The 23,915-nt window shown below is 44.7% G+C and overlaps 1 protein-coding gene across 2 annotated transcripts in view; it reads right to left on the bottom strand.

The window, feature by feature from the left end:
* Window positions 1-22,115, bottom strand: part of LOC144756171 (E3 ubiquitin-protein ligase TRIM39-like) — a 91,830-nt gene extending 69,715 nt beyond the window's left edge. Inside the window, exons 1-2 of one of the 2 annotated variants that reach the window (XM_078645751.1) lie at window positions 21,984-22,115; window positions 1,476-1,574 (exon numbers count right to left, since the gene is read on the bottom strand). In XM_078645751.1, the coding sequence (XP_078501877.1) occupies window positions 1,476-1,536 (61 nt within the window). In that variant the 5' untranslated portion in view covers window positions 1,537-1,574; window positions 21,984-22,115. The remainder of the gene's footprint in view (window positions 1-1,475; window positions 1,575-21,983) is intronic. The other variant, XM_078645752.1, reaches the window with a different exon arrangement.
* Window positions 22,116-23,915: the final 1,800 nt, after the last annotated feature.

Genomic DNA, 23,915 nt, shown 5'->3' with positions numbered 1-23,915 from the left:
ATTTAAGAGCGGCGTTTGATACGGTCTCCCATTCCATACTTCTCAGTAGACTTGCGTAAAGCAGCATCAGGTGCACAGGCTTGCAATCATTTTGCTCTTTTGTGCATGGTTGTACCTTTTCGAACATTTATAATTCCATGTCATCCTCTGTCTGCATTATGCAGTTTGGGGTTACCCAGGATTGTTCCCTGAGCCCCCGCTTTATAAAAAATATACGCCGTTGGGGGACATAATGGAGGCTTTTGGCATTACTTTATTCTCCTATGGCAATGACACAAATTATTAGCAACAGCAGTTAGCCTGGTCTAACTGCTGTGGCTCAATGGATGAAAAACAATTGCCTGAAAGTAAATGGGTATGTAACAATTGACAGGGTCAATCCTATAAGCATTAGAACCTGGATAATATAGACATACGTTTAGATTGACACCAGGTCTTATGCCCTGGCAGACACTTGCATTCTTCTGATGCCGTGCCCATGTCTGCAGCAATCTCTGTTGACATTTTACATTTCATGTGCCCCGGTGAGCAGCATTCGCTTAGGCAGGCTACCGCTCCCTCCTTAACTGATAGGATACTCAACGTCCTCCCATATGCTGCCATCAAAAGGAGGGACCCCTTTTCCTGCTTGCGTGTTTTTGCAGCTGGAACAGTTCAGTGGTTCTAGGCATGCTGGTTTCTGCAGCCATGTATTATATACCTTCCGGTCTCTTGATGGTTGGCCTTTTGCAATATTCTTCTACCATTATCCCAGGTGGAGCTGGTCCTTGTGGCAGAAACACATTATCTTCCTTTAATCACTTTTGGTGTTCTTTAGTTGAAGCATTTTGGTTGCTTTCTCCCAAATGTTTTTTCACAATTGGTCCCGTTGATGAGCCTGGTCAAGTCAACTATAGGTGTTGAAATGTCAACTTAATAACTTAATATGGACTGATCCAGTTGATTGAACTACTATACCCCAGATTTGATCAATTTCAGCCGTTTGTGGATTTCCTAAATGCTGTGTTTTCCTTTAGCAGCCTAATATTTCTTTAATTAGGGTACACATATTTTGTAGTGATTTAGGTGATCCATATACCAGTTCATTGAATCATTTTAAGCAGCAGTGGGATCATCCAAACAGAATAATCATCAATTTCCTAACTTACACGCCATCTAGGCTGCAACAGTCATTGTTTGCTTCTATTGCATGTGTGGTTTTGTTTAAACACATAAAATACGTGTTTTCATTCAGGTAATGTGAACATTTCTTCGCTGGACATACCAAAGCTCAATTTGAGTGCTATGTGCTTTTACACCGCAGTATCATATGTTCAGCACTAGCCATTAGCAGTGGTAATTTGGCAAAGCGGGGATGTGAATTACAAACTAGTGCATAGTAACATAAGACATTTCTAAAGACACACTGCAGGGTATTTTCTTCACTGAAACGCCCTCTAAAGACTCTGCAAAGGCATGAAAAGAACAGAACATACCCCATTTTTTCCTTGGACTTCCCTCAGAGGGCTCTGCCGACTTCCTCTTTTTTCCAGCCATGGTTCAGGTTTAGGCTACTTTTCAAAAATTCTGAAAACCTAAACAGCAAAGAAATAAGACAAATTGGTGAGTGAAAATGAAATTCTGAGTAATGACTTGTAGCAACATTTACTCCTATGTTCAAACTACTTAAGCAGGCCAAAAACAAAGCACCTGCATGCAGCTTACGGACATAGGCCTGCTACTTCGAAACACTGTAAACAATCAGCTTCTGTCGCCAAAATACTGTATTACTAGTGTCTTATGATATTAGCATAGTAATAGCACAGACGGTATCAAGTGACCCTCTTTCATACCCTGCTCAGATCACAGCAGGCCTAAGACTCAAGCTGATGTTCCTGACCCTAAGGAGCTAGAGCTCCGGGATAAAGCCCATGATCAAAATGATCAAATATTGCTCCGAGTGTCTCAATGCAGCAGTGATAATCATCCCCAACCGTGACGTATTAAAAGATATTACAAAAAATCCTGGGGCAAAAAGGACTACCATTCCTCTTTTAAATTCGACATGGGACCGATACAAGAATTGGGAGAACAAAAACATTAATGGTTTAAGAAGAAATATTTTCCTTAACTATGTAAAAGACTGAGTGACCTAACTACAAATTTAAAATTAAGAAAGTTCTGTTAAATTATGTTGGAGCTGAGGAACAAGTCATGGTGTAACGTACTGAACCACCGGAAGAAGCTCGATGTTAAATGGGTTTAAAACATGTTTAAAAAAAAGGAGTAGTTCTGTATTTTAAACTCCAGGTCACAAATGCTGAAGCTCACAAAACAATTATCAATTAGATTTATCAAAAGAGAAAAGAAATTGACAGTATTAAAGTTAATCTGGCTGTGCGCATTTCAGAGGATATTCTAAGAAAGGGTCATTATAAACAGTTGTAGGAACTAGCTGAGAAACATGAAGTGTGGCGGAATATTTCAAAGAAGTGAATGCCTCTGTTCTAGTGAAGGCAAAAGACTCCAAGACATGCTTTCAAGTGGATTTTGTGATGGAAGAGCACATCCTCATTGAGGGTATGATAGTTTTTTAGGTCTCGGCTAGCGTAGGCTGCGCACATGCGCAGTCTCGCTGGTGAGATTTAATGTCTCAGAGTAGCGAGGTTAAGACCCGCCCCTCTTCTCCATTGGCTGGCCTCCTAAACGGCGGCAAGCCATTGGAGAAGAGGTCCCAGTGACAACATTCTTTCGATCTAAGCCCAGTCCTTTTCGGATTGGGTGCGTGTTATTTTGTTTCTTTCTACCCTCTTCTCCATTGGCTGGAATGTAAACAACAACAGTCAAAAACACGCCCGTTGTTTATATTCCAGCCAATGGAGAAGAGGGGCGAAAGAAAAACATGCCCCCAGTCTGAAAAGGACGGGGCTTAGATCCAAATGGCGAGCGCTTATTTGATAGTATGCAGTCTTGTGTTTGGGAGGACAAAAGTCTTGTTGGATTATTGCCTTCTGTGTGATTGAGGTTTCTGAGTTTGCCCGTGCTAAGGTGCACTTTTGTGTCCCGATTCTAGTGTGGAGTAGTTCAGTACACTTGGTGCCAATAAACAGCTCTTTGTGGGGGCATGTCCAAGATGGTGCACCGGAAAGTAAATCAGCGGTTTGCGGGGGAGCGGAAACCACAAATCAGAAGCATCGGGTGTGGAATGTGTGTGGCTCTGCCCTGAGGCATCTGCTGAATTCTAAGGCGCCTGCCGCGGCAGTGTCGACTGCTTGTGGATGGAGGGCGGCCGGCAGCTCTACTAAATTGCGCTGGAGTGAAGGCTACAGTGCTGTGCCGAAATAAGAAGCTGTATTGGGGAATGGGTACCCCAGGTTGCCGGCACTGCTCTCAGAAGGAATGCAGAGCTGCCCAGGCGCGCCCTTAGAATTCGGTGGCGCCTCCTGCTGCTGCGCAGAGTGCTCGTGATCAGGGCATGGCCGGCCGGCTGGTGCCAAGGTGAAGTCAGTGGGGGCAACACCAATCGGCAGGGCTACTTCAGTGAGTAGCTGCCCCAGGCCATTGGCACCGAGTGCGGAGGGAGTAAGGAGCAGCCCAGGTGTACTTAAAGTTCCCCACACTGACTACCACAGCTTCGCTGAGTGTTGCAGATGGAGTGAGGCCGGCTGGCAGTGAGGCAAGATGGCAACAGAGAGGAAGTAGCCGCGCCGGACCGGGACCAGTGCAGACAGAGACAGTCTCTGAAGTAGTAGTTCAAGTTAGTACTACTTTTAATTAATTAACTTTACTTACTTCGAGTCAAGTTTAGAAATGCACATGCGCGGCCTGAAATGGACCCAAATGCGACCTCACGCGAGTGCACCAACAAGCATACACTATTGCATCATAAATTTGACGTACAACGCTCCATGCTACTGCCAGCAGGCCCTGGATAGACATGCCTGTAGACCTTAGAGGACACCCAAAGCTGCACCATTTTAGAAAAAAGCTATCAACTGTATAATTTGAATGACTGCGACTCTTCATCGAAAGTTGTCAGCGCATATCCGCCAACTTGATTTTCTGCTCTATGTATAGGAAGTTGTTGTTTCCGTATTGATGTGTGCTTATACCATTGAACCTGCAAATAAGGACGTTTTAAAACAAGAGACCCTATGAGCTAGGAGGTGGTCTTGAAACAATACCGACTGATGTTTATTTATTTATTTATGCGATTATATATAGCGTGGACTTTACCCGAAGGTGTCAGAGCGCTTCACAATAGGAACAGTAATGATACACGAGGAGGAAATTACCAGTGAACAATTTACAAAAGCAAACGTTAAGTTACATGAGACAAAAGTGACAATAGTGAGCAACCAAAATACAAGGAGGTAGCAATCGGTACATTCCAGGAGGAAAAAGTGATGCGTGCAGGTTACAAAAGCGTACAAAGTACAAGTAGAGGTACAGTGCTTTAAATGGGCCGGTACTCATCGGTACTGAGTACCGGCACTTCTTCATTTTCTTCCCTTGAGGACCGGCACTTTTTTCTAGAAGAAAGAGAGTACTGGTACTCATAGGGATCTGACTTTAACTGAGGCAGCGCGCTCCCTTTATCCCTCAACTTATACTACTGCAGCACCTTTCAAGCACTGCACGGAATCAAAGGAGCTCGTTACCAGGACCCAGCGTGAACGGCTTTTTAAATCAGAGCAGGGGTGTGTCTGCTGAGTCATTTGCTTATCCAAAGATCTTTCACAGTGGGCTAAGAGGGGGCTGTAAAAACTAATGGGTGGCGGTGGGAGGTTCTATTCCGGACATAACAAAAGAACGTATGGGAAGGCTTTTACAGTCGCCACGCATCTGAATTGCTTTCTTGCACACTTCCACACTCACTGATTTCTATTTCGTCGACCTTGGACAGACCTTAAGACCAATCAAAAATGTGGAGATTGGCACCTGGTTCCCCAGTACAGACGTTGTCAGCTCTGGCCCTAACTCCGGTTTACAAATGTTCCAGGAGAGACTTCTTTATTTATTTTATGCATTTTTATATAGCGCGGACTTTACCCGAAGGTGTCAGAGCGCTTCAAAATAGGAACAGTAATGATACATGAGGAGAAAATTACAAGTGAACAAATTACAAAAGCAAACGTTAAGTTACATGAGGCAATCGTGACAATTGTGAGCAAACAAAATGCAAGAGGTAGCAAACGATAAATTACAGGAGGAAAAAGTGATGTGTGCAGGTTACAAAAGTGTACAAATTACAAATAGAGGTATAATACTGCAATAAATGGGAGACACTCAAACACAAGAACAAACGTTACTTGAGGCAATGGTGGCACTTGCACAAGTATCGAGGGCAAACAAAATGTAAGAGGTAGCAAACAGTATGTTCCAAGAGAAAAGTGACATGTGCATGTTACAAAAGAGTACCAGTACAGGACAGATGGCTCAGTGGGCTGTAGGCCACCGGTTCGATTTAAGGCAGGCTGAAGCAGCATGTAATCCTTAGGCGGGTGATAAAATGCATGCAGATTTCGTGCATACAACATTGGCACGGTCAAAAAGCTAACCCCGCCCCTTGTTCCCCCTTAGCCCAGCCCTAAACTCCGCCCACTGCTCCTTTTGGTGAGTACCTGCACTTATTTTTTTCCATTTAAAGCACTGTAGAGGTATAATACTGCAATAAATGGCAGATACTCCAGCACAAGAACAATGGTGGCACTTGTGCAAGTAGAAAGTAGAAAGTAAAGTTCTCAGGGAGCAGGTAGGCGACTCCCCCACCCGCTCCTGCTTCTGACAGGGAATGTCGCTGTGTTTACTGCGGGGAAAGCGTTGTTCTTTTCAAAGGATATTGGAAGCAAAAACACAAAGAGAGGCCGGAAGCAGTCGGTACAGATTTTTTTTTATTGAAAAGGGTAAGGCTCTGCCCTTCCCTTCTGCCCTGCCAGCACCTCTTGATGGGTTTCTGCGGGGTAGAGCTTCTATACCAAGTTGGCCGCAGCAGGTTCCTGGATGTGCCATTCCCCATCATTGGGGTCTGCGGGGTTTGTGCCATGTGTGTGTGTGGCGCTGTGTGTGTGTGTGGCGCTGTGTGTGTGTGTGTGTAGCTCTGTGTGTGTGTGTGTGTGTGTGTGTACCTCTGTGTGTGTCTGTGTTGCTCTGTGTGTGGCTCTGTGTGTGTTTGTGTGTGGCTCGGTGTGTGTTTGTGTGTAGCTCTGTGTGTGTGTGTGGCTCTGTGTGTGTGTCTCTGTATGTGTGTCTCTGTATGTGTGTGTGTCTCTGTGTGTGTGTGTGTCTCTGTGTGTGTGTGGCTCTGTGTGTGTGTGGCTCTGTGTGTGTGTGTGTGTGTGTGTGGCTCTGTGTGTGTGTGGCTCTGTGTGTGGCTCGGTGTGTGTTTGTGTGCGTGTAGCTGTGTGTGGCTCTGGGTCTGTGTAGCTCTGTGTGTGTGTAGCTGTGTGTGTGTGTGTGTGTAGGGCTCTGTGTGTTTGTGTGTGTCATTTGCGAGAGATTAAGCTATTGGCATTGTAAATGACAATGTCATTTATTTATTTGTTTTCAAAACCAACACATAAATAAACATTTTGTCATTTACAATGCCAAGATGCTTGTTTCCCCACTGTAATATGGTTTACAAGAACAACTGGCTACCTTTGCCAAGTCTTCGAAATTCGTTCTTGACTTCCAGGTTAAACACAGATCCAATCCATGGCTAAAACTGCCAGATTCCATCATCACAAACTCAAGAAGCTCAAACATATTCTTCCCTCTTTGATGACCGAAAGCTGGCAGGAGATGCCCTCATAATCTCAAATCTGGATTATTATGCCTCCCTTCTTAATGGCATTCCAAAAAGTAGATTATCCTCTCTCACAGAGCGCAGCAAAGCGGGAAGAGAAAGCACATGAGGGTGACTGTGGAAAAATACATGTGCTTCAGTAGAGTAGCCCCTAAAAAGGTAAGCAGTGGAAGGACATAGTAATGGGTCCGTGCTCCAGGGGCTGGTCAAACACAAGAATTGGAAGTAAAGTCCACACAGCTAACAAATAAGAACAAAATGAGAGTAACAATGAAGCTAACCAATGGTAAGCCCACTATAAAATAATAATTGCACATGCACGGTCTTTAGCAAGACCTAAAAATGCCCTCTCCGTTCAAAGCTTCAAATTCCTCTTCAAGACCCTTCTATTGGAGAAACCTATATCCTGACTTGCTACCCGGTCTTCTTTTGCTCCTGCATCCCACTTGTGTGAACGGCTATGCTTAAAGCAAATCACTGCTCTATTTGATTGATATCTTGATGTTAGTACTTGGCCATCCAGGTTACATCGTGGGTGCTAACTTACTTACATATACCTCAAACCAGTAAATGTCATCTGCCAATCCACATCCATTAGGTGATCCATTGCTAGTTTAACAAATGTTGCCTTATGCGAAGTGTTTTATTTTACGCTATCCTCTTACATAATTGGGTGATTTTATACATGGACACCCGACTATTTGCAAACTAGTACTCTTGTCATGTCTTTTAGGATAGTCTCATTGATGTATACCCCATTTTACATACATTATCCCATCCACATGACTAGAACGATTCTAAACAGGTGACTTTTTACCCAATAGCCTGCTCTTGTCTCTTCGACACCAGACTCTCAATCTTCTATCTGAATCCCGGTACCTGACGTACATAAACATGCCCCTAGGCACGGCAGATTTATTCTGTATAAGGGTCACCACTTTTTTCATCCTTGGCCAACAGCCAGCTGTGCATGATCGCACTTGTTTAGAAAAGCATTGGCGATTGTTTTCAAAACATTTATGATGGTTTGCAAAACATCCATTTATTGTTTCAAACACATATCGATTCTAGAAAAAACCCTGGAGTGACCACTTCAGTATAAAAAGACCCTCAGTCCCCCCTACAAATTAGAGGAGAACTCCTTCCAAGCGGAGACAGGGTCCCTGCATGCCGAATCTTCGACATACAGCAGTCTGACATCCCTTGCGGGTTGTCATCCTCGACACAAAGACGGGGTCCTTTGTTCTAAACCATCAGGTGAGGGGGCTGGTTCATCCCTGTGGGATTTCTTGGCTACAGTTACACATAGCGATACACACATACACTTACACATCCAGGTTAGGCTAGGTACATTTTTACAAATTTCTTAGGGCATGCAGTTTAGGAATGTGCAAGTGCTACTGTTTTTATCTGAACTGTTTCTGTTCATTTTATTAGCACTATGGTAGAAATGTATCTACTATTCACTATTTTGGTACTAGCAATTTCTTTTGTATGCTTCTGTTTCCTGATTGTTGCAGCAAATATGTTTTACCCAAGGCTGTCGGTGGACCAATAAATATTTATTGAAATGTTCTAACCGCCATCCTGTGTATTTTCGGAGACGAAGCAAGCACAAGTGTCTGAGCGAAACGTACTGTACTATTTTCCACGATCCTTGAGGAATCAGGCTTGTCATGTTCAGTGGTTGCCAGAAACTACCTACACCACTGTAAAATACAGAGGGTGGTAGTGGCACTGTGTCACACACACTGCCACTTAGGATACATGACTACGTATCCCAGAATGCCTGCAGAATGGTCTGTTTTCTGTCTCTCCCTCCACTCGATCTTTCTCACTTCCTACTTATGCTCCTCCTCTGGAGCTGATCGGGGCTTGTCACCTGTGGACCTGAGGAGAAGCCGTTATTTTTGCCTTTCTTGCACCCCCCTTGTCGGTTGCCCTAACAGAGTGTGTTTGTTCTTCGTTGGCCTTGGCTGAGGCCGTGGAAACCTTTGGAAATACTGCCACCTTTTGGAATCTACTCTAAACGCGCTGAGCGTTTTAGTCCCGTATTTCGCTGTGGTAGACCAGCGAGTGCCGCGCTGGGAGCAGTGTGAGCGGACGCGGCTCTGCCTCGCTTGTTAAACGGGATTACCCGTGACTCGGCACACCTTGGTTTTGCAACGCTAGTGATCCTAACTAGTGTGTGCAGATTATTTTGTTCATACGTCGTCCTCACCGGATCTGAAGCGGAAGAGGAGTTCTCGAACTGAAATTGCTGGGTGACCTTGATTTAGAGTCGTTGAGAGGCTCGGATGGAATACTTCTGAACTCGACATCCCGCTGCCAGACATTGTCTTTTGTTGGTTATTGGCGAGCCAGATTACTACTATCCAGCAGGACCAACAGCTGCAGATAAGTAACTTTGTGACATAAACTTTTGAGATGATCTGATAGCCAAATCAACAGTGATCCAGGACTACTGTACCAGAACTATTCTTTTCTTTTGCCTTTGATTTCTTTTTTCCTTTTTTGATGGTTGTGGGATTCAGGATGATTGTGGCAGCCCTACACAGTGAGTGAATATTTGTATGCACATATATATAGATACACGTTACTTATAGGGGTCAGGGGGGGAATATTTCATACCCGTCATTGTGTCTTTTCTGCAGGAGCCTGAAAAGCAGACTAAGAGGGTCTACTCTCTACTTTGAACCCAGGCTGTAGGTTTCTGGCTGCCAGTCAGTTATATTTTATTTCTCCACTTTTTCCCTTTCCCGGTGTGGGGTTCTCTCTGCAGAGCATATATATACACATATATATATTTGGCTCTGGAGAGGTGCCACATATAGGGAAGGTGAGAACTAGCATCGCTTCTGCTGTATCTGGCTTCAAGGTTAGTCTACAACCTTGTTTGTGACACACTGTAGAGCTAGCTGGTCTGACGTATCCTGTGGGGGTGTCCGGAAGCTGTTGGGACACCAAGCCCTCAGTTTAGGTCATTCAAAATGTGCAGATCCTAGGGGACTCCTAGGAACTACACAACACTCTTTTGTGCTTAAGCCCCACTTTATGACCAACTGTCCTGACAAAAATGTATACTTTATTCTGAGCACGTATTAAGTTCTTGATGTTGGTACTTGGTAATCCAGGCCTTACACTTGCATGTATATTTCAAACTTCTAAATGTTATCTGCTTCATCACATCTCATAGCTAACATGCAGCTACTGGCTAAACGTGTGTACTACAATCCTGTTATTCCATCATCATCATCAAAGCTTTATTCGATATAGAGATATCTTAAAAGCACAGAACAATAAAAATACAATTCATGTTATTAATTAAAACACTTAATAAATAATTAAAAGACAGGATAAAACATCATTAAACCATTTACAGCTTTGAGTTAGTTAAGAAGAAAAATAACAGGAGACCGCCAGAGAAAAATTCATCGCATAGCTTTGAATCTAATCACCCACGCCCAGCTGAGAAATTTAGCTACCCCACAGGCCAGTACTGTATTAGGATCAGATTGTAAGATTCTTAACGCTGGGGCATAGCCTCTAGTCTTGAGTGGGCGACAGACTGGTTTTAGCCATTTGGATCTAGGCTTGTTGTAGGCACTGCAGACAAAAAAGACATGTGGGATGGTTTCCAATTCAGCACTGCAGTGTGGGCAGGTGGCAGGTGTCTGATGGGGGGGTTTCCATTTAGAGGTGCGATCACGGACTGGTAGTGTTCCCGTTCTAAACTGGATATATAAGGCCCTATCTTTAGGTTTTCTAATGAAGTCCATATAGGGTTCAAGCAAGGGTACTGTCTTGTGCAGACGAAACTCGTCTGTGAGTCTACCTAGATTATCCGCTCTAGATTCTTGGGCGTCGACCCACAACCAGTATGCCCGCTTGATCTCTAGTTTAGATATTGAAGCACCGGATTCCCATACAACCCACAGGCCAATGGCCATTAGGAGCTCCTTCACTTTGGAGAGCCAAGCAATTTTGTAAGACCCCTGCAAATTCATAACTTCTTTAAGGCCGTCAGCGTAGCTCTTTAGCTCTGGTGTGCGCCACAGGCGGGCCCAATAAAGAAGCGGACGCAGAATTATAAGATCAATAGATCTGCGTCCAAGATCGTATTGGATGGGTTTGCTTGCGGTACTCCTAGGGACAGATAAAAGCTCCTTATAAAATGTATTCCACATAAAATGCATTTAACAAACCTAAAGCCATATTAGCCATGCTTTATATCACTATAATGAAATACTGTGTTTCTAGAACAGTGACCGTATTTTAAGGAGGACCACTGGAATTATGCGATTGTGCGCCAGCAGTGATTTTCGCATAATTCTACACAGCGGCTACTCCTCCGCTGAGGCTTATTGCATTTAACATAACATTTCATCCTAAACAGATATGGTCTGTAACTCAGTTCTACCGTTTGGTGTTTAAGCTTTGCCTCAAGCCAAAAAGTGCAACTGAAGCACTCTTTTCAGTGGTTGCATAAAACGTTGGCCCAGACACTGTACTCGCTGCAAACAACATATAGGTGGAGCATAACCCCTCTCAGTAGTACTTTGAAAGCTATTTCATGTTAATAAAATTAGGTATGGCAGCCCATACATGGAATAGGTATTAAAAAAAAATCAACAACCCACCCCGTTCCCCGCCAATTGATAATGAAAGCCTTGGCAAACTTTCTTTACCTGCTTGCAAGAGGGAAGAAGTGAGTATTCCATAAAGTCAAGAGGAGAGATTGTAGCAAAGCATTTACAAACACAGACCCTTGTCGAAATTCTATGACCCACTCAGCACTGCAAGACATTCTGAAAACAATCCCAAATCTTGTAAAACAGACTGGGAGGGGAGGGGGGACCGCTGATGTGCTTTATTCACTGAAGAAGTTGTTTAAAGAGTCAGTACTTGGGACTATGCAAGCTGAAGCTTCAATAAGGATCCCAGTTTTGGTTACAACTGATACCCTTTCTATCCTATAGTCACTCATGGGAATAGGAAGATACTTTAGTTAGGCAACTTGATACTAATAGAAGAAGGAAAACGAAAAAACTGAGGTCACTAGCTCTCGAGTTTTTGCTGTTAATACTGAACTTCTGATGATGGTAGCAAAGATCAATATTTCAACATGATAAAGCACGCCAATATTTCATGACAATCCCAGTCTCCGAAACACACAAATTAAATCAGGTCTAAAGACTTTGCTGACCTATTAATCGATTTAACCAAGCAATCTGCTCATTCTAGCAGAACTGTCAATCTTTACATCTTAGCAGAACAGTGAACACGTGTTTTGTTTCTTAATGGGACATTCTGTAAAATTATGCATCCAAAGCACAATAGTAGGTCGACTTCTGTCAGTGTGACGAAACAGGTGTAGGAATTAGGCATGGGCATGAAATTCCGCTTCGCTCGCAGAGTTTTTCCCCAATCAGAGTAGAGGGCGGAGGTCCAAAAACCTCTGGTCTGCAGAGCAGGTTTTTGCCTCCCTCACTAAAGTTAACTTGGAGAGCGAGGAAAACCTTCCTCCAGGCGAGATATCTCAACACAGGCGGTCGCCGATGGTCGCTACCGCTCGCTTTGAGAAACCTTCCATTCACGCTGAGGATGCTGCAGCTCAAATAGTAATATAATCACCAACATGCCAATGCTGCCAACACTATTTCACCATCAACTTGGTTGTCTCACTTTCGATTAAAACATAAAGCGAGGGGGTCTCGTTTCCTTGAATCAATCTAGGTTTTTTATTTCCTTTTTACTTCATAGGGTTATTTGTTAATCTTTTTGCGAAAAACATTTGTTCAGTTCAAATACAATACAAAACATACAAGAAATTTTTTTTTAAAAACATTTTCATATCTTAAAACACTCCCTTTCTCTCATTCATACAACCACTTGTGTGTGAACCGCTTGCATACAATTCCATACACTCCAATAGACACCACAATATTTACAATGAATCAACAAAATTTTTGAAAAAATCATGCACTGTGATTACAATGCTGCCATAGATATATAATTCATATGTTTTTTAGTTCGTTTATACAGAATCTTATTAAATCCTAATCTTATGGCATAATGAACATCCGGTCTACGCGTTTCGAACTCTATTTATTCTCGAGCAGCTCAAATAGAACATCTACTCAAGAGGCAGAGAAAGCAGCACCTTGCGCTGCGCGTTGCCCCTTTCACTCTGATTTTACAATGAGGGACAAACACCTGGCGCTAAAAATCAACGCAACCGGTGCAACGTAAAGTACTTTGGCACTTGCGGAACTCCGCGTAGCACGGCAGAGTTTTCTGGCCACTTTGTGGAACTCCGTCCAGGCCTAGTAGAAATATATGGATGCAATTCTGGGTAATATACCAGACCCCAGCGTCCAGTGTGGGCATAGGACAGAAGAAAATAGTTGTAAGAGTCTGTTCTGCTAACTGGTTATTAGCTACATACATATTAGAGAGTCTATGAAGTAGGTAAAGTGAGCCTGGTGAGCTCAGCCAGTCTAGGGTAGGATCAGAGAGATTGATAATTAAATATCTGATCCCTGATATTGGATGTGGACCCAGTGATTTTAGCAATGCTTTGTATCACTGATTGACGTCGATCTTGGACGTTGATCTTGTACGTTGATATAAATACATAAGCGCGAAATGGCTTTTGAAGAAAAGCATCATCCATCACATTGCACACAATGTGCCCTCGAAAAACATGAGAAATAAAGGCAGGATAATATGGCAGTGGCTGGTCGCATCCTTCTGTAGGCATGCACATGCGTCACCATACATGCATGCCTACAGAATGACGCAAGTGCATTTTTCCTATTTTTGTTTTGTATAAATCCAAGAAGGCAGACACCACTTGGATCAGTAAATTTAAAATAAAAAAAATGTAAATACTTTTTTATGTGGGAAAAAAAAAACATTGGCAATGTAAATTAGCCCCCCCCCTATATAATGTTAGTGCCAACTTACTGGATTTTCCGAGACGTATTTGTAAAGCCTAGTTTAAAAAAAAGTAAAACATACTGGAAGAAAAGGAAGTGCGTATCTCAGAACTGTACACTGAACTCAACATGTTCAATTTATATAAATGGCATTGCTTATTTTTCAAATACTCTTCAGTCAGGAATCTTAAAAAGATTTTTAAAAAATATTTTAAAACGTGTCAGACTTCAAGCATAAACACTTTCCAAGTCCCAATTTACTTTACACAGGACAGAATTTAAACAAACAGCTGTTGCGGTAGCACAGGAAGTAGATTTATAGACATACAGGAGAAGAAACATCTCCTTTTCAGTCATCCCAAGTACACCTTCTGCCTCCAACTCCAGTTAAGTGAGTGCAGCAACCAGGCCTTCCCTAGGGCCATCAAAGCCTGTGTGAGCCTAAGTCTATGCTTTCATGCAATGTATAGATTGCAAGAGGCAAAACAAAAACAATCCTTAAAGTCTGCTCTTTAGTCATAGGCTGGCAGAAATAAAAGCTTAGAGGGTGTGGACCAACAAACGGCTCATGGAACAGGTGTTTGGGGGAGAAAGTAGCACTGAGGGAGAGAGATGGAAAATACATGCACTTTACGTGATGAAACAAAAAAACTCAGTTCCCGAATGTGAGCAGTGGGCGAATACAAAGTTATCCAATCAAAACATGGGGGATGGGAGCACACTGCTTCACCTCCCAGCACAGTTCACCCCTTAGCATCCTGGTAAATGCAGTTCAGTTTAAATGCCTACTTGAGTTTTTATTGAAGTTTTCACTAAAGTTGGTGCAGATTAGTGCTGTCAATCTCTAGACATGTGTGTGTCTGGATATTATCCTTCATTAGTAGAGATAAAAAAACAAAATTATGAGGTTGCTGAGAAAGCTGCCACAATCCTCTCAGTTCTCCATACCTCTCCCTGGCGCACAGGTGCATCTCCAAGAGCTCGTCAGCACAGTGGCTCAAAGGAGCCTTTTTAAACAGAAGGGAGATGGGAGCACACTGCTTCACCTCCCAGCACATTTCACCCGTTAGCATCCTGGTAAATGCACTTCAGTTTAGGATTGTAACGTTTTATTAAGTTTGTTTACAAATCCCTTCGTCTACATCCATTGGCCGGCGAAGTAGCAGAAATTAAGGAGGAGATAAGTAAAAAAGAGGGAGGACGAAGAAACATAATCAGACATCTTCAATAAACAATAACTAAAGAAGAAGAACAAATCATGCTCATTTCACATTGATAATAGGTCATCACTCTTCCTCTTTTCCTGAATCGTCCTTAGAGGTGGTGGTCGTAATCTGCAATATTCGCAAATATATTGGACATGCGAGTTCCTGGTATACTCCTGAGAGGTGTTTTATATGTTCCCCATCTTTTCTCAAACTTGGGTAGGGTATGACTGATGACCGCTGTCAATCTTTCCATTACCAATAAGTCCCAGACTTTGTGTAGCCAGTCTGCATGCATTGGGATATCAGTGCCCTATTTTGATAACAGGACTTGCTTTGCCGCTTAGTGCTAAGGTGATAGCCTTCCCTTTATTAGAATGTAATGGGTACGTTTGTGTATTGGGTAGTGCTAACAGGACATCGCTAGGAAAGCGGAGTATTTCTGTATAGAACATCTGATCGATGTCTGCCAGGACCCTCCTACAATATCTGTGGAACTTGGGGCAGTGCCATAGCAGGTGGGTGAGTGTACCTGGTTAGGTGCAATTTTGCTAAGCATGTGTCCTCTCTTCCTTTTTGCCATTGAGCCAGATGAGCTGGGGTAGTACCAGTAATGGGCGCGCTTTAAGAGTGTTTCCTTGCCTGAAGCGCTGGTGGCGGAGGTGCATGAGCGGTGTCGGATGTCTGTCCATTCCTTGTCGGTAAATCTGCGCTCGCACTTTAGCTCCCAGCTCTTCCTAGCCGGTGTTTGCAAGGGGGCGCTCTGGGTGTTTAGAAAGGAATATATGTCGGACAAAATGCAGGAGTCGTCTTTTCTGGACAAAAGCCAGCGCTTGCATTATGTTACTCGCTTGATGGCATGTGGCCTAATATAGGGAAGAGTCATCCAGTGTCGAACTGCCAGATAGTGCCAATATTCGGAGTCTGGGAGCCCAAAATCATGTTGGACCGCTTTGATATCCAGCAGGCCTCTCACGTAAAATAAATCTCCAATCCGCTTGCAATTGGGCTCCAGCCAACATATGAAGGCTTTCTCCTGTTTGGCCTGTGGAAAAGTCTGGGTTACCTATGATTGGAGTGAGTGGTGAGACCTGTGTAAAGAACTGCTTGGAAGAGTACACCTTATCTCAAAGCCCCATAGTCACCCTAACCACAGGTGAGATGTAGACCCCCGATGGGCGGTGTTTGCGCGGGAGCCATGGAGTTTTCCAGATGTGGATCCCAGCCACCGCCTGGTCTAGGAAACACCAGTGTTTCTCCGTCAGTGGACACTGCCATTCCACCATGTAGCGCAATTGTGCCGCTTGATAATATCTTGCTAGATTCGGTATACCCAACCCTCCCTTGGGTATTGGTAAATAGGCCTATTAGAAACAATGCCCCTGCACTCACACACAACGATATGGCAACAAATTCAGTGTATGATTGTAACATAAGAAAATGACATATAGTGCATCAATCTAAACAGTTCGTGCAGATGCGTGATTCAATCACAGTTCGTCTCTTGTGACGGGTAAGTCAGTCAAAAGTCTGTAATGGGGGTGTCCATTTTCTGTTTAATGTTCCAATTCAACAAAAGCCAACACGTGTTTCATCGCACGGAACAAATGCGAATCTTCAGGGCTATATAAAAGATACAAAGTCTGTTGGAACTTCACATGTTTCGATTATACTTTTCATAAAAAAAGGGTCTGGGTGACTTTCAGTGTCACCCTAGTTGGCAAAGGCATGCGCAGAAAGTGCTAGTGTGACTTTTTGTGTATGTGGAAAATAAAATAAAAGGAGAAGGGAGAACATCGCTAAGGTGACATTGGTGACAATGTGCTGGTGCTGTGTCTAGTGGCACAAAGTTGTACAAGTTGTAAAGGACAAAGTGACTGATGTGACTAATAGTGCGTTACTTCGCATACATCCTGGCCGGTTGTGCAAGTGAAGTGATGAGACAGGGTGATGTGTGGTATAGAGAGAACGGGGTCCCCAGATTACTGCTAGGTGACATGGTTGAACTTTGTTTAAAGTTGCTCACAACATGACAATGTTAAAAAACTCTTGGCGGACTATTGCTTGGTGCGCGTGGGTAATGGTATTCAAGATCGTTTGTCTATTCTAGTGCGCAGTTGGGATAGTTTTAATTCTATGCGGGTGAACTACCGTTCTGGAAAGCCCGACATACCTGGAGAGAGGCTTTGTAGGTCGGTGATGTCGGTAAGAAGTGGACACAAAAAGACGAGCACGAAGGGACCGGTCAGGGTTAGATCTGTGTTGATCATCAGTATATGGAAGTGAAATAATGGGGAGACAGAAAAAATGGAAGAGAAACGGAGGAAACAATGTCAGAGGTAAAAAAAACTGTTAAACGCTTGTCTGTGTTGTAAGACAAGGAAAAAGAAAAAAAGGGAAAAGAAACTATTTAGAAAAAAACGGGGGGGGGATATCGTTATTAATGCTGGGCTTCTGATGGAGACTATGGAAACAGGTGGGTGGAGTCCATAGACCTGAAAATAAGCTGGGAAAGAGAAGCGAGGCTATGGCAGTTGTGCCAACCTTCAATCCAGTCTGCTCGGAACTGACATTATATCAACAAAAGTTATTACTCGTAGGATTAGCATAACGGGAGCCAAAAGTGAGTGCAGGCTAGTCCTATCGTGATCAGGCGTTAAAAACACATGCTGGACATTTACATGGTACGAAATATAATGATATATTGTAACCAACGGAACTCACCCGGCCAAGCAACTAAATAAATCAAAAACGGCTGCACACTATGGGAGGTGACTATCGTAGGTGGCGGCAAGACAACTCATATGCCGTTTAAAAGGACTGCAAAAAAGGACTGCAAGCTTCGATGTGTGGATAAACACATCTGAAAAGAGAACAAAAATCGCACCTTATTACTCTGATTACGATTCCGAACACTTCCACTACTAACAGGTAAGGCGAGCCGCATGGTATTGACGGAAATCCTACCTTAGTTTGATTCAAGTGAGGTGGAAACCGGGAGGAGCGAGGTTGGTGTGGTTACAAGGCGGGTGCGCACTTAAACCACAAAGTGCCTAGTCCTTGGGAGAGATTAGCTGAATATGTAGACATTTTTCTGGGCCCACTTGTAAGAAATCTCCCTTCATATATTCAAGACTCTAAACATATTCTCAGCCTTTTAGGGGACTTAGAACGGCAACCAGGCACCACACTAGTCACCCTGGATGTGGTTTCTCTCTACACCAGCATCAATCCACAACTGGGTATAGAAGCAATCACTAAAGTGTTGTCCAAACGGCCCGCTTCTCTCTGGTCGCACACTCAAATGCTCATCTCTATGATGAGTTTGATCTTGGAGAATAATTTCTTTATGTTCCAGAAGAAATGGTACCAACAAAAACGTGGAGTAGCCATGGGCTCGAAATTCTCGCCCTCTTTCGCCAATCTCTTCATGGGAGCTTTTGAAGCAGACCATCTCTGGGGCACATCCAGTAGTCAATTTACAGATTCCATTCTGTTCTGGGGTCGCTACATAGACGACTGTATCTTACTATGGACCGGATCGGATGCTATGCTACAGAAGCCCAGCATTAATAACGATATCCCCCCCCCGTTTTTTTCTAAATAGTTTCTTTTCCCTTTTTTTCTTTTTCCTTGTCTTACAACACAGACAAGCGTTTAACAGTTTTTTTTACCTCTGACATTGTTTCCTCCGTTTCTCTTCCATTTTTTCTGTCTCCCCATTATTTCACTTCCATATACTGATGATCAACACAGATCTAACCCTGACCGGTCCCTTCGTGCTCGTCTTTTTGTGTCCACTTCTTACCGACATCACCGACCTACAAAGCCTCTCTCCAGGTATGTCGGGCTTTCCAGAACGGTAGTTCACCCGCATAGAATTAAAACTATCCCAACTGCGCACTAGAATAGACAAACGATCTTGAATACCATTACCCACGCGCACCAAGCAATAGTCCGCCAAGAGTTTTTTAACATTGTCATGTTGTGAGCAACTTTAAACAAAGTTCAACCATGTCACCTAGCAGTAATCTGGGGACCCCGTTCTCTCTATACCACACATCACCCTGTCTCATCACTTCACTTGCACAACCGGCCAGGATGTATGCGAAGTAACGCACTATTAGTCACATCAGTCACTTTGTCCTTTACAACTTGTACAACTTTGTGCCACTAGACACAGCACCAGCACATTGTCACCAATGTCACCTTAGCGATGTTCTCCCTTCTCCTTTTATTTTATTTTCCACATACACAAAAAGTCACACTAGCACTTTCTGCGCATGCCTTTGCCAACTAGGGTGACACTGAAAGTCACCCAGACCCTTTTTTTATGAAAAGTATAATCGAAACATGTGAAGTTCCAACAGACTTTGTATCTTTTATATAGCCCTGAAGATTCGCATTTGTTCCGTGCGATGAAACACGTGTTGGCTTTTGTTGAATTGGAACATTAAACAGAAAATGGACACCCCCATTACAGACTTTTGACTGACTTACCCGTCACAAGAGACGAACTGTGATTGAATCACGCATCTGCACGAACTGTTTAGATTGATGCACTATATGTCATTTTCTTATGTTACAATCATACACTGAATTTGTTGCCATATCGTTGTGTGTGAGTGCAGGGGCATTGTTTCTAATATGCATTGCTGACCAGTTTCTGGTCATCCGGAGTGGTTGGGAGGTATTACCACTCGCCCTATTGCCCACACCCTGTCTTACAAGTGCCTGTCATTACTTGGCGGTTCACAAGTGTTGCGCCCTGAATATCTGGTATTTCTAAAAAGACCTCAGTAGGTGATTACCATTGGTAAATAGGCCTGTTCTCTCGCCATCTGGGCTCGCTTACCGTCCCATATGAAGGCCTCAAGGGCAGCTTGTAGCTTTTTTAAGGTGGGCGCAGGTGGCTCCAATGGCATTACCTGCATAGGATAGAGGATTTTTGGCAACAAGATCTTTTTGACCGCTGCTATGTGTCCCAACCAAGAAATGGGGACCCCCCCCATGCCAGGACTGGATGAGGGAACTCACAGTCCTTAAAAATTCTGACAAGTTGTGTGTCACTGAGCCTTTTGGTGTTGGGAGTATGTGAACTAGCAAATACTGGATTCACCGTTGCGCCCATAGGAAAGGAAATTCCGATGCCAACTGTAGTCACCATATGCTGCAAGTTTCTCAAGTAGAGGGGACAGGGATTGACGCAGTTTTGTGATGGTTAGCAACACATCATCGGTGTATAGGGCTATTTTATAAGAATGGCCTCCCAATTTGTGGGTGGTGTGGGATAAGTTCCATCAAAGGCTCAATGTAGAGTGCGAATACAGGTGGGGAGAGTGGACAGCCCTGGCGGGTTCCCCTAGAGATGGGAAAGGTTGGGGACTGCGCGTTGTTTACCATGACCATTGCTTTCGGCTCCATTTATACAGCCCAGATCCACCGTCGGAATCTAGGGCAGAGGCCCACTGCCTCCAGCACTGTTCGCAAGAATGGCCAATGGAAGCGATCAATGGGATTTTCGGCATCGATCGACAGAAACAGAGTCGGTTTTTGGGAACGCTGGGTCTTATCCAGCAAGTGAAAGAGCAGTTTATTGTTGTCCCCGCAAGTGCAGTCTGGTATAAAACCGGACTGATCAGGCTCGATCAGCCCCGGCATATATCTACCCAGCATATATCTACCCAGCCTGCATGCTAATATCCCTGTGAATACCTTGGCATCCACATTTAGAAGGGATATGGGACGGTAAGACATGCAGTGTTGAGGGTCTTTCCCGGCTTTGGCAACACCATTATTATTGATGTACGCATTGATTCCGTAACCTCCCCAGACTCACTAAATGAGTTGTACAGCCGAGCAAGCACTGGGGACAGCAGTGATGCATACTGTTTATAAAAGACAGTCGTGAACCCATCCTGCCCTGGCACCTTTTCCAGCTGGAGTCTCCCTATTCCATCCATCACTTCCCGCTCTGTTATGTCTTTCTCCAGAGGCATTGTGGAGGGGTCCTGCAGTGTTATTGGGGCAAGCGCCATGTAAGGACTGCAATCTTCTGGGGATTTCTCATCAGCCCCGTGTAAGTGTGCATAAAAACGGCCAACCTCCGCCGTTATGTCCTCGTCCCTAGTGATGTATTGCTGGCCTCCATCTATGAGGCCCTGCACGCGCCTAGAATGCAGCTGCGTACGCAATCTGTGTGCCAGCAACTTCCCAGCCTTGTTCCCCGAGCGTATAATTTCTGTCACGTTTGTAACAATGCATACTCCGCAGTAGCCATATCCAGTGCTCGAAGCTGTTTTCGCGCTACGATCATTTGACGTCTAGTTTTATGTGAGCCTGTGCACTGGTTTTCACAGTGCCTTCTAGGCTGGGGCGTTTCAGTGCACGTTCCTTGTGGAGTCTGGCTGCTATCGCTATATACGTGCCCCTAATGACTGCCTTTAGAGTCTCCCAGAGCTTTGCTATTGTTGCTATTGCGGGGTATCATTATGTGCGCTGGCCAATGGTGGCCTGCGTTACTCTTGGGCACAGTGGGCGGAAATGAGAAAGTAGTCTATTCTAGCACAGGATTGGGGAGCAGCTGAAAGAAAAAAAAAAGGAGGACCGTGTGGTCGGGTGAAGTGACAGCTATATGTCTGTCAACCCGGCATCCGCTAGCCAACATGTTCCCTGTGGGGCAAACATCCCTGTATTCCCTGGTCGTAGGAGAGTTCTATCTATAAAGGCATCTAACACTAGGTTAAAATCGCCCCCTATTACGAGATTGGAGTCAGACGATGTAAGTACGGTGCCAATTGCCTGGCGTATAAAGGGCTCCTGGTGATCATTAGGAACATAGATGGAGGCTACCGTGAATGTGTGGTTGGAGACCGTGAATGTGTGGTTGGAGAGGGACACTCGTAGGGCTAACAAACATCCTGCAATCTCAGAGTGTACGCTAGTGATTTCCCTTGCAAATGTGTGGCCACTAGGATTGCGACCCCCGCTTTTTTCCCCTGACCAAGGACCCGAATTGACAGTCAAACCATCTGGGGCGCTGCGAGAAAATGGAGGACGAGTGGGACTTACCCTTGCCTTTTCCCGACGATCCTTCCTTTAACGAAGGAAAATAGCTGATCTCCTCACCTCCCTCCGTCCCACAGAAAACAACGTCAGCTACCCGAGGGCCGGACGAAAGGAGGAGGGGGCCGGAAGAGGCGGGACAGCCAGCTTTCAGGGAGGTGACGCGCAAGGAAGGCGGGGTCTGCGAGACCAACCAGGAAGACGCCGAAAGCCACGAGAGGAAGATGGAGATCCGACTGGAGTTTTCAAGAACCGAGAAGACCGAGGACGTCGCGCAGCAGGAAGCAGAAGGGGAGGACGTGGATCGCTGGTTCGCAGACAGGTGGACGCCCCCGGAGAACGCTGAAAAGCCGCCACAACTCAGGAGAGTCGGGGCAGACGCGTTGAGTGGGTCAGCTGGGGAGGGGGTCGGGAAGGGATGGTTTTTACTTGTCAATCTGCACCGTTCTAGACCACCTTTTTAACCCCACCCGGTTTTTTCCCTTTCAGTTGGCAGAAACCTGTAGTGAACCAGTATATATAGTCCATATTGAGTTTTTTTTTCTTTATGGTTGGACAATGAAACAGTGCGCATAACTGTGATACTGGGGTGAATTATTGTGGGGCACAAGAGTATTCTACCTTTAGATCCTAGGATTTTGGGGGCCCCAGATTTTTTATGGTTATTGGCCTGAGTAAGGTTGTATGCCCTAGGATTTTGGGGGCAACTACATTGATATAATGTGGCTGAAGTACTATCTATCCCCGATTAGGAGACAGGGGGAACATATAACCCCTTCAGTAATGGGAACCCTAGTCTTTCTTGCCACATAAGAAGATAGGGGGGATACATTCCTCCAGACTCGTTCGTTCTCTTTGCACTTTGGGTGTGGTGACGGTCATATAATTCCCGACAGGACAGTCCACTGACCGCTCTTTCTTTCTTTCTTTTTGGGAGATTCTCCGGAGGGCCATCCCGACCCTGACAAGCTTGAAGAAGACCACCAAAGGACCGGACGTCTCAGCACCCCGAAACCAGCACCTCTCTACTACTCCATAACATCCTGACTTTCTTGTCTCATCTCTGTAACCTCTAATAAACCAACACCATTCAACCTCCAATACGGCCTCCGAGTTTCTATTTCCGCCCATCCCTCCGACAGGCGCATTCTGCTCCAGTCTTTTTTCAGGAGATGGGTGTCTTGAAGGAGACCTATCACATTGGGCAGCCCTGAGCTGAGTTAGAGGTGCTATTCTTTTGGTTGGCGAATTTAGGCCCCTCACATTCAAGCTAACTATGCGCACCATGTCCCTGGGAGAGTGACACTGCTGTCTGGGTCCTATGCGCTGCAGACTGGAGTCCCACACCCTGAGCAATAAGAGGAGTGTGACATTGTGGCTAGGCGTTGAGCATGATTAAGTGTAAATAACATATTAACATTAATGATTAATAAAACGGGGGCACCGACAGGTGAATAACTTGCAATTCTGTAGTGAGGGCCCATGTCGTTTGTTGTCGTATAGGCATTCCAAAGAAGAGTGAGGGGGTCCGCAGCCCCCGCGACCGGCTAATGTTGGCTAATGTGTGTGTGTGTGCGCGTCCCAGGGGGAGATGGTCTACCCGCTTCTACAGGACTCTTATCGACCCACAAAGCACCATCAGACAGTCTCTTTCCAGGGATTGATGTTGCTCTGTGATTTGTTGTAGCAGGGTCGAGCGTTTTTTGATACTTTCAGTCTTTGTTGCCTTGCTGCTCTGTGGTTGCGAACAATTTCTTGGGTGCCGTCTATGACTCAATTCTCAGGACGGTAGCTGTGCGAGTGTCCGCTGGGGTGAGTACTCCCGGCCGAGCTCTATGCCCAGAATTTCTGCGGCCTCTGGAGGCGTGCGTGCTGCCAGAGTCTGGCCCTGCCACGCGAAGACCAAGCGGAATGGATGACCCCATTTGTACCGCACTC

Source organism: Lissotriton helveticus, chromosome 5_1 (genome assembly GCF_964261635.1).
Source record: "Lissotriton helveticus chromosome 5_1, aLisHel1.1, whole genome shotgun sequence".
In the NCBI taxonomy this organism is placed as follows: Eukaryota; Metazoa; Chordata; class Amphibia; order Caudata; family Salamandridae; genus Lissotriton; species Lissotriton helveticus.
This window is presented reverse-complemented; position numbering and strand designations above follow the sequence as displayed.